At 47.4% G+C, this 11,458-nt stretch overlaps 1 protein-coding gene across 1 annotated transcript; it reads right to left on the reverse strand.

The window, feature by feature from the left end:
• Positions 1 to 2,391: 2,391 nt before the first annotated feature.
• S100A11 (S100 calcium binding protein A11) lies at positions 2,392 to 8,025 on the reverse strand. The gene is made up of 3 exons (XM_021687998.2): positions 7,921 to 8,025; positions 3,702 to 3,854; positions 2,392 to 2,721 (listed from the first exon to the last, which is right to left on the reverse strand). Exons 1-3 carry the CDS (start codon positions 7,921 to 7,923, stop codon positions 2,566 to 2,568), a joined length of 312 nt encoding a protein of 103 aa, XP_021543673.1. The 5' UTR covers positions 7,924 to 8,025; the 3' UTR covers positions 2,392 to 2,565.
• Between the last annotated feature and the right edge of the window lie 3,433 nt (positions 8,026 to 11,458).

Below are 11,458 nucleotides of genomic sequence, written 5' to 3' on the forward strand. Positions count from 1 at the left end.
AGCAACCAGATCAGAGGCTTCAGGAAGGAGGAAGGTCTGGAGACGGGCAGGGCGAGAGGAGCGGAGCCACTGAGGAAGCTGCTGCAGTATCCAGACAGAGGTAGTGGTGCCTGGGTCGGGGGAAGCCTGGGGTGGGTTCGAGGGATATTTTGGTGAAGAAGGAGATGAACTTGAGGGTTTGGGTGGATGTGACGAGTGACTTCCATGTTTCTGGGCAGGGCGGCTAGGTGGATGGAGGTGCCATTTCCTGAGATGGGGGCAGTGGAGGAGGGGCCAGCTGGGGGCTTGGGAGGATGGTGAATTCAGTTTGGGGTATGCAGATCCAGAGAATGTTTCTTGAGGACAAGAATCTTCTCTGCCTTGGGCGCCTGGGTGGCTCAGTTGGTTAAGCGACTGCCTTCGGCTCAGGTCATGATCCTGGAGTCCCGGGATCGAGTCCCGCATCGGGCTCCCTGCTTGGCAGGGAGTCTGCTTCTCCCTCTGACCCTCCCCCCTCTCATGTGCTCTCTCTCTCTCAAATAAATAAATAAAATCTTAAAAAAAAAAAAAAAGAATCTTCTCTGCCTTATTCATTCCCCTCTGCCAGATACACAGACCACTTACACTTTGTTCAATCCTTGAGTATGTGAAAGATACTGGTATTATTTTACGTGGAGAAATCCAGGAGGCAGTGTCGGAGTTCAGGAGCTAAGAGGCGGGTTGAGGAGAGAGGTATGTGTGGTCACTGGCCTCTACAGGTAAATGAAGACGGGTGGACAAGATCCACAGGCAGAGCGTGAGGCATGGGAGGCAGGCTTCGCACGTGGCCTGGAGTTGAAAGACCGTGATTGTCTGATGGGGTTCCTAACCATGATCTTGTCCCTGTCAGCTCTGCTCCTCTTCCCTGACCTCTTAGGCTCTCCTTTGCTGAGTCTTCTTCCTCTTGCTACTGCCCCCCTTTCCAACTGAGGGCACGCCCCCAAGCCCTCCTGTTTCTCAAGCCAGATCTCTCCAGACTTCAAATACAGATGCCCACTGGGCCTTGCCAACTGGACCTACTAATGGCACTTTAAATACAACAACCCTTATGAGCTTATCACTTCCTCCCCAAACTCACTGCAAATAGGAGGCACTTCAGAGAGTTGTTGATTTGAATCTTGGATTAAAAGCTTGGTACAGATTGGGTCTTACTTCTTTCCAAGTTTGAGGGAGCCAAGCAAGTAAAGATTTCTCAGTTAGTTCCCTGAGCCTGACGTCTTAAAGCCAGGGCCAGTGATTTCTTGGTAGAATAGCAAATGGGCCAGTAACCTTAGGGTCCCTGATGTTTTTCCATCTCTTCCCTGGCTCAGTGTTCTTTGGGATAATAACTTTTTAATTATTTTTATTATTTATTTGTATATGGGTGCACCTGCCAAGGGAATCATATGCAGACTTTCACGGACTACAGATTCTATCCCGTGCTGCTAATGAATTAAGGAACTTATCCAAATAGTAGTTACAGTTCTACTTGAAAACTTAAGAGTCTTGCCAGCCTGAGGCACTGGTCTTCATTCTGGAATGTCAGAGCCAAACAAAAAATGGTCCCAGTAATGGTCTAATTCATTCTATTAATTTATGAAGGAAGAAACTGCGATCTAGAGAGCTTTTTACGAAGTTAAAACTCATGCAGATGGATAAGGAATCAGAGGGCCTCTAGAAACAATCACTTTCACCTGTGCTGCTTAGGGATCTGTGCCCCAGAACATGCTTCTCTTTGTCCACTGTATTTAACCCTGGGTCAGCCTTCCAGTCCTTCTGTCTAGGCACTTTCCCTGCTGCTTTATCAGAGGGCTTAGAAAATTAAGACCTTGACCACACTAGCCTCCTTTCCATTCCTCCAGCATCCTGCTCCTTCTTACCTCAGGACCTTTGCCCTTGCTGTTCCTTCTGAAACTCCCTCCTCCATTTCTCCTGAGGTTTGCTCCATCTCATCCTTCAGATGTCAGCACACAGGAGATCTCAGAAGAATGCCCTCCCGCAGCCCCCGTTAACCTAACACACCACCTTGTAATCCTTCCTCCACAGGATTTATCACATTCTAGTCGTCTTGTTTGTTGCTTACTCATTCACCGTCTTTCCCCCACTAGAAAGTCAGCTCAGTGAATGCGGGACCTTGTCTGTCTTGCTGACTGTATCTTCAGAGCCTGTGACGGTGCCCATATTAGGGCACTGAGTGAGTTATGACAAGTGACATCCTCCATCAGTCTGAGTAATCTGGAATGATCCTGTTGGTATCGTGAGTCATAATTACATCTACACCCAGTGTGTATTTTCACTATTTACTGTGCAGCTCTGGGAACTGCTTCCATCATGCTAATTCCATTCCTCCCACGCTGCTTCCTCCCTGGCACAAATGTACTGACTCTTTAGTGTGTGCTTTAAAAAACGCTATTGCTTTATTAACTACCAGCAGGACTGGCCTGCACAGGGGGTGGTGGACGCTCTGGGCTCAGGGTCCGTGGAGGATGTGAGGAGGACGTGATGATTGGGAGGCTGTTTTGAAGGAAAGAGGTGGTCTGGAGGCCAAGGCCCAAGAGCCCCTCTGATTTACTTCCGGAAATGGGTAGACCTTGTAAAGGAGTCATGGCAAGCTATGGCCATGCCACCAATAAGATTAAGAAATTCTTGGAAATCTAGCTGCCCGTCAGCGTTGAGGTCCAGTTTCTTCATCATGCGATCAAGGACACCAGGGTCCTTTTGGTTCTGCAAAGATAACAATAACCATCATAATGATACTATTACTATTAATAATACATTAATTTATATCACACTTTCTAAGATGCTTTCCATTATGCTGCCACATCTTAGTCTCACAAGAAATGTACGGTACAGGGTAGGGGTTAGTAACACTCCCACTTCCCAGACACAGAGACGGACTCAAACAGGTGAAGTGACTTGCCGAAGGGGAAGACCTGTGACCAGAACCCACGTTTTCTGGCTCCCGGCCCAGGGTTCCTCTGTGACGGTCAGGGGTTGTGCAATTTCACAAAAGCAGCAGAACACCTTTTTCAAGTGTTGCATGCAACCGCAGTGTACGGACTATACGGAAGTGGAGTGATGCGAGGTGGAAAGCAGATGCAGGCCCCGATCCGCCTCCTCCTCCCCCACTCAGCTGAGCCGCCAACACATGACGCACGTACAGCCACTAGCTGCGTACGGCCATTTAAATTAGGGATTTAGAAAGTCAGTCCGAAAGTGGCACCTGCCACTCTCTCTCTCTGATACATAACATCTTGAAATCCCATGTGGCTCCCACATGGGATTGTGCAGATATGCAGAACATTATTTCCATCACCACAGAAAGTTCCATGGGACAGGGCTTCCCTAGAGGCTTTGGGATGGAGGAATAAAATTTGAAAACTATCCTATTACACCATTTACCGTTTCGTATGCCTTTTCCCTAAATGAAAGAAAAAAATGACCATTCCCTGTGTCATGTAGTTTGGTAACTTTGATCTTTAAAATATATCTTATTCAAAGAAAAGAAGAAAAGGTCCTTTCGTGGTCACGCAGAGCTCACTCAGAGGCCTAGGGGCTCAGCCTTGTCTATGCAGGCCCCTGGCTCAGAGTGAATGAAAAGGAGGCGGAGTGTGGGGGTCAGCTGGGCCTTCACTTCTAGCCATTCTGCCAGTGTCTTATTTCGAGCTCTGGGTAGTTTGGGGGCCGGGGGCTGGGAGCAATACCTTTGTGAAGGCAGCCAGTTCTGTATTCATGAAGGTTAGGAACTCTGTCTTGGAGAGTGTGCAGTTGTTACCCTCCTTTCCAGCAAACTTCTGGAAAACAGCAATCAGAGACTCGATGCACCGCTCGGTCTCAGTAGGGCTGGACATTTTTGCCTTTAGAGAAAAGAAGTCAGGGCTCAGACAAGGGCTAGATGCTAGAGAACACTCTATAGAGAATCTCATACCTTCATTTCGGGGCAAAGCAGTTTCCTAAAAGGCTAGGTCATTTTTTTAGGGGACGAGGGGCCCAGAACAAACACAGAGAGTCACATTCCGTGAGCCTCCTCTATTGGTTCCCATGTTTATTCCGGGTGAAGCATAGTGAGGGTACGCATGGAGCAGGTGGGTGTGTCTGAAAGCAGTAGACTGCCTTGCTGAGAGTGAGCGTGGCAGGTTTTACTGATGTTTCGAGAATCTGTGGGTAAACATATGTATAACTATACAGCCACAGATCTGTAAGCACACCATGCACTGTCTAGAGATTAAATAATCTCCTATTTTCTAAGAGAATATAGAGGCTGCCGGGATGAATGAAATGGCAGCTTTTTAAGACAATACTGGGGGGTGTCTGGGTGGCTCAGTCGGTTTGGTGACCGACTCTTGATTTCGGCTCAGGTCACATCTCAGGGTCGTGAGATTGAGCCCCAAGCAGGGCGTGGAGCCTGCTTAAGAGTCTGTCTGTCCCTTACTTAAATAAGTAAAAATAAAGCTACTTAAATACTACTTAAATAAGTAAAAATAAAGCTACTTAAATACTACTTAAATAAGTAAAAATAAAGCAATACTGAATTCCTGGGACTCTTGCATTTTCTAGAAGAATACTAAATGCCTAGTTATTATTGTGTGTGGGGTGGGAGATCTGAGAGCTTTTTGGATGTTCAAAAGCAGCTTTCATATCGAAGGTTAGAAACCATTAATTTTACATGCGAGGAAACGGGAGACATGAGAAGGGAACTGACATAGCAGAACCACCCCAAGAATCTCAGCCTCCAGGTCCCTTTCTGCAGTTTTGGTCTTTGTTCCTTCTACTTCCAGATGCCACTAATTCCTACAGGAATGGCTGGAGGAACTTCTTTGGTCACTTCAAACCACAAAGGTGGATCTCAGGAAGGGAGCTCTCGGGTTGCTATTCACACAGCTCCCGACATCTACAGAGCTGAACCTTAGCTGTGGTAGCACCAGGAGAAGCTGGGGTCAATTCTGTGTGAGCTCTGCTTTCCTTGTAACAGAATTCTTCAGGGAAATCCTATTTTTCGGAGTCTTCCGGTCATTCCTGCTGGTACCTAGATCCCCTGGTGGTTCAGTCTGGCCACTGCAGGCTTTCTGGAAAACTTGTCAGCCATGCCCCTCCTTTGAGGCTTTATCTTCAGGTATTAACAATGATCTTTGTGGGGTTCCTGGGTGGCTCAGTCCATAAAGCGTCTGCCTTCGGCTCAGATGATGATCTCTGGGTCTTGGGATCAAGTTCTGCATCAGGGTTCCTGCTCAGCAGGGAGTCCGCTTCTCTCTCCCTCTGCCCCTCCCATCACTCATTCTCTCTCTCTCTCAGATACATAAAATCTTGAAAAAAAAAAAAGATCTTTGTTTGGACGGTGACATTTGCAATTTAGCATTTAGCTTTTAATTTGGTCTTTTCGGGACTTCCTGGAGTCTTTCAATCCTAGTAATTAACGAGCTGCGGACTGTAATTAATGTAATTAATGTAATTAACGGAATGATCTGAGCCCTTAGCCACGTAGCTTTGGGCTCCTTCCCTCTTCCCTCCTGTAGCCTTTTCATCGGCCGTTTCTCCAGGTGCTTTACCAGCTAGATGAGCTGCCTGATCTGTAAAGCCCCCCTCGGAGGTGGTTCTAATGAACTCTTCTGGAGGTGGATTCTTTCCCAACAGTCATCTTGTTGGGATTTTTTCTTTTTTCTCAAAGAGAACTTTTTCTTAAGGAAAGAAAAATGTTTGTAGGTCCAGGGTTTGGGAGTGAAACAGAATACCACAGCCTGGAAACAGATGTGTTTGCTCAACCGCCTTCCTTATCGGAACTAAAATCTCACTGTCTTACCGATGTGTCAGTTGACAGGAAGAAGGTCAGCTGGGAGGGCAAGCCAGATAAGGCAGAAGGTTCCAGGCTAAGGAGCAAGGGCTTTGTGAGGCCTACAGATGCTCCTCTGCCCCCTTTCCTTGTGGAATTCAGACCGTTTTGCTTTTTTGGTTTCAAAGTGGCTTTCTGCCTTATTTTTTTTCCTCCTTAACATCAGGACTATAATTTAGACTATTTTTTTTTTCCTTCTTGAAACTGTTGCTATCAGCCACACATGGAAAAAATTAAAACCTCTGTATTTCTCCTCAGAGGTAATTTTCCAGAGCAAAAGAAAGAAACACAATTACCAAATTACTGAAACGGAATTGCAAAATTGCAAGCTGGAGGGGGCCTGGGAGATGGTTCCAGAGAAGGGAGGCCCAGAGACAGGAAAGCTTTGCTCAAGGTGGAGCAGAGGCTGAGAAAGAGGAGAACCAGATCTCCTGCCTGGAGGCCAGCACTCCCCACCTGCATCCTCACAGTTGTATTTGGCACCATGATAGGAAGAAGAAAATGGTGTGAGATAACTGGATACCGTGAAAGAATTTTAAAAACGCATGCTAAATACTCAACATTTGAGGAAAGGGGGAAGAAAAAGTAATGTGAAAAAGAAGTAACACTTGAAAAAGACCCCAGCATTGCTGTTGTCATACTTATTTTTTTTAAGTAGGCTCCTCGCCCAGCATGGAGCCCAACGCGGGACTTGAACTCACAACCCTAAGATGAGGACCTGAGCTGAGATCGAGAGTCCCACCCTTGACCAAGTGAGCCACCCAGGCGCCCCTGCTGTTGTCATTCTTAACCAATGTGCTCCTACCCTCCTACTCCCCCGCCCCCCAAAGGATCCATAATGGCATCCACCTTCCGCCAGGACAGGACAATCATTCCAGATCTTCACCACCTATTGGTGCGGGGTCCACCTTTTCCAGGTTCCATGGGACACATGCATGGAAAGTAAAGAGGAGAAGAGTAGGCTGCGATAAAGGTTGACACACTAGAGCAGAAGGGGACAAATTTGTTTGTAAAGGGTCAAACAGTATATATATTAGGCCACTGTAGTCCATGTTGTCTCTGTCACTCTTTTGTCGCGGGACAGCAACCACACAGGCAACTCATTGGGGAACGGGCGTGGCCGTGTGCTAGTAAAACTTCATTTATGGACAATTAAGTTGGATTTTCGTATCATTTCACGTCTAACAAGTATTATTCTTCCTGTGATTTTCTTTCAACCACTCAAAAACGTAAAATCCATTCATAGCTTGGGGGGAGGGGGGAGACACAGAAACCCCATCTGGCCCCCGGGCGGAAGCTTATTTGACTCCTTTCACTAAAGAGGCCTTGGAGGAGGCAACTTTTGGAGGTGGTTTAATGCAAAAGTTCGAAAGAAAATTCAAAGTAGGTTGGCAGGAACTGGGAAGAGAAAAACAGATGACGACACGAGTCCCTGAAAAGATGGTGGGTTCAGAGGAAAAGGGCAGGAGGAGGGGGCTCGGCCTGGACGGGGCTCCTCCCACTGTCCGGGCTGCATTCCGACAGCTGAGAGCCGCTTCAGTTTCAGGCTCTTTGTGTCTTGGCCGGTTGCCTAGCTTACTGAAATGATTTTCCCAGGGCTCACTCAGACGGCTCAGTTCTGAGACGTGCCCTTTTCTGGTCTACAGAAACAATTAGAGCGGCCGGACGCCCCCTCTGCCCCACCTCTTTCACTTGTCTCCCTGGCTTCCGCGAGCCCAGGGCTGGGCCAGGGGCCTCCAGCCCCAGCGGGACCCCGCGACTCGCCCACTTCCCGGCGGAGGGGGATCGCGCCTGGCGCCACCCCGCGGGGACGCGGTGCCGAGCGCAGCCCCCTTCCCCAGCTCCGCACCTTATCGCCGCCCTGGAGCCAGAGACCCTCCAGTGGCCGCCCCTTGGCTGCTATCACAGCTATCACTAGGGCTGCTTCCTTCCTGCCTCTCTACCCCAATTCCAACACCCACCCCCCCGCCGGATTTTTTTTTCCTGCCCTGCTTCCTGCCACGTCCACATAGAAATGAAAGATCAAGCGTGGTGGAAAGCACCGTGTGGCTCTTTTCATTGCAGAGCCTCGAAGACGAGAAAAAGGTCGGGCTTACCATGTGTTCGCGGGACGAGCGAGGGCCGTGCGTCCGGCGGCGGAGGCGCTGCGACTTCTGGGCGGCGGGCTGCGGGCTCGGGTCTTTCTCGGCGCCCCGCCCCGCGCGCGGCCGCGCCCGACTCGCGCGCTCCCCTCCCGCCAGCCCGCCTCCGCCTCCGCCTCCCCCGCGCAGATCCCGACTTGTCCGCCCCGCCCGCGTTGCCCTAAGCGCCGCTCACCCGGTACACTCTGTCTCTTCCTGTCCTGTGGGTCTTGAAGATTTAAAGGACTTTTCTGAATTAAAGGTTTTGCATAGTGGTCTCGGGCGTGGTGTGCCCATGTCCGTGGCTCTTTTCCGTGTACGAGCTCACTCTGCTCATTCAGGTTAGAGAGGCAAAAGGATCCTTTTAAAAACGTGCAATGCGGAGTGTGAGCCTTAATTGTACAAGTTCCCTAGAAGCCGGGCTGTCTATTCCTTCACACTAAAGTTGGCTAATAGAGTAAACAGTGGTGATTTGTGCCAATCAAATGGAGCACCATTGTCTCAAACTTCTCCCTAACCCGAGACAGTTAAACCCACAAAACCCCAAACCACTGCAATTAAAAGCTGACCCGTGTGAGTAGGGCGTTTATCTGTGTGCAGCTGGCAGAAGCTCCGGGTTCTAATAGTGGGCCTGTCACTTTATTGCAATGCTTTTGGCAAATCCCCTCTCTCCTCGGAGCTCTATTTCCTTATCTGTTAAAAGTAGTGATGTTGCATTTCCTGTTTCGTAAGACTGTTATAACTGTCCAGGGAAATGATGGCTTTGAGACGGCTTCAGAAACTGGAGTAGACATGAATGAAAGATAACGGCCCGCAGGGCATCGTGTAAATTGCTTCCTCGCACCCGCTGGTCACTTCTGAGCAAATGTGTGTCTCCCCTCAGCTACTCAGACGCGCATTTTCTTGAATCCACTTGAAAGCCCCACCAGAGCCCCAGACTCATTAATTAAAGAAATAACCTGTTTCTCTCCCATCTTCCCCTTCTCTGCTAATGGTACTGCTATTCCGCCATTCTCCCGGCTTGAGAGCTTTGGAGTCAGGTTTTGACTGTAAATCCCTTTCTTACCCCCAAATCTTTTCAAGTGCCAACTGCTTTCACTTTTTTTTAAAAAAGATTTTATTTATTTATTTGACAGAGACAGTGAGAGAGAGAGAGGGCACCCAGGCGCCCCTATCAGTTTTTATTTTTATACTCTCTTGAATCTGCCCCATATTTTCTATTCCCACCTCCAGGGTTCTTAGTTTAGGTTTTCATTCCCTCTTCCCTTCAGTTTCCTAACTGGTCTCTTGCACCTCTAGTCTATTCTTTTGACTGTGAAAAACACATTTTCTGGGGCACTTGGGTGGCTCAGTTGGTTAAGCCTTTGCCTTCTGCTCTGGTTGTGATCCTGGGGTTCTGGGATTGAGTCCCACATCGTGCTCCCTCTGCTCAGCGGGGAGCCTGCTTCTCCCTCTCCCTTTGCCTGTTGCTCTCCCCTACTTGTGCTCTCTTTGTCAAATAAATAAAGAAAATCTTTTAAAAAACATTTTCCTGCCTTACAGCTCTGATCAATTGCCTACTTAAAAAACAAACCACAACAAAAGAATGAAACAAAATGACCCCTCCATGCCTTTTATATAAAATAAAAACTTCTTAGCCTCTATCCGGATTGGAAAAACTTCTTTTACCAAATGAATGAATGAATTCTTCAGTTTATTCATTTAACAAATATTTTTGGAAACCTACTATGTGCCAAGACCAGTGCTAGGCACAAGAGATACAAATATGAATATGAATGATATAGTGCCTGCCTTTGAGGTGGTCTGTGGATGGACTTTACCCTTGGTGGCTTGGGGTGTTCCATGGATGGCTTCTAGGGTCCACAAATACCCTAAAGTTATATATGAAATTGTCTGCATAAGAGATTTTCTTTCTGGGGAAAGATCTATGGTATTCATCTGATTCTCAGAAAAATCTAGGATTAAAAAATATTAAAGAATCATTAGACTATATGATTCTATTCGTGAATCATGGAACCTTTGATAACATAATCCTCTTTCAGGGAAAACACCTCACATACAGCCTCTGCTGTAGGGTCAACCCAGTTGGTGACTTTTTGCATGATTTGACCCTGTGCCTACTGTCACAGTTGATTGGATTGAGGTTAGCTCTGGACTCAAGGACTGCCAATCCATAGAATGGACAGTAGTGGATGTTTCATGACATGACATAGAAAGATGAACTGGGGCCATTCATCTTCTTGTCTTTGGGAAATTGAAGTTAGAAACACATAGAGAATTAGACATTCAGAAGAGCTGATGCTGAACATTTGTGTAGAGAGACCCATGAGGTCATGGCAAATCAGAATTACAAAGAAGTGGACACTATGAATAAATAGAAGCTATGAAGTTTGGATAGTGCGTAGAATAGAGGGGAAAATAAATGAATCACTAACTAGAAATAAAAGAAGTAGATACTTGGACATTAGCTGAGTTGTATAAACAGTGAAGCACTAAGAGTGAGAGCCTGTGGTCCAACTTCACTAGTGTTCTTGTTCTTCCCGAACCTGGTTGTTCAGTTTTCCTGATTTTCTGTAAGATATTTATTGTTTCAGTAACTCGTCTGCCCCATGAGGTAGCTTGAGTGAAACCAAAGAAAAGAGCTAAACCAAATAAGTATGAATTGTCTAGAACCAGGCTGGGGCATCAGTTCCTTCCAGTTAGGGCTGCCAGTGTTGGTAACTGCCCAGGCTTGTGCTGAAATGGGTTCATTACTAGGTTTTCATCAATGGGGGGAGAGTTCAGGATAGATGGCGGGCAAAGGCAGATTTGGCAAAGTGGGTAAACAGTGCATCAGACTAAAAGGCTAAAGCAGGCAAGGGGCTGAGGATGAGTGAGGAGGACTGGTAAACCAATAGCAATAGACTAAAATGAGGTACAGAGGAGTAAAAGGGCAATTCAGAAAATAAATGTGGGGACTTCTATAGTGCAGGCTAATCCTTATGTGCTACCTGAACTCTGTGCAGCGTTGGGTAGATTCTTAAATGGACAACATAGAGTGTGATAGACATAATAACCAGGTGTGACTAAGGTATGGTGACAACACTGGGAAGGAAATGAGTGGTGAATGCTGCGGGAGCAGGGAAAGCATCATGGAGGAAGTGCTGCCTGAGCTGGCTATCGAAGGATGCATGAGAATCCACCAGGCGGATGATGCGGTGGTGAGGCTAGGTGAAGTCTGGCAGTGTGGCGGTCTTTCCAATGACAGACTTGAACTAGAGCATGGGGTTCAAACCCAGTGCTGCAACACATTGTCTCTATGAGCTCCAGCGAGACATTTCTCTGCTGTGTGGCTCAGTTTCCTCATTTCCAAGTGGAGAGAATAGTAGTATTGACTTCATGAGGTTGTCATGAAGATTAAGGCATAATTCCTGTAAAATGCTTAGAACTCAGAGCACTGTCTTCAGAGGAAGCCTCGCATGATGGCTTGTGCAGAAGTAAGGAGGGCTGAAGCACACATGTGTTCTTAGGACTT

This window comes from Neomonachus schauinslandi, chromosome 4 (genome assembly GCF_002201575.2).
Source record: "Neomonachus schauinslandi chromosome 4, ASM220157v2, whole genome shotgun sequence".
Taxonomy (NCBI): domain Eukaryota; kingdom Metazoa; phylum Chordata; class Mammalia; order Carnivora; family Phocidae; genus Neomonachus; species Neomonachus schauinslandi.

Coding starts and splice junctions, on each gene's coding strand:
- S100A11 (XM_021687998.2), bottom strand. Junction 2,722..3,701: donor AACTGGCTGCCTTCACAAAG/GTATTGCTCCCA, acceptor TTATCTTTGCAG/AACCAAAAGGACCCTGGTGT.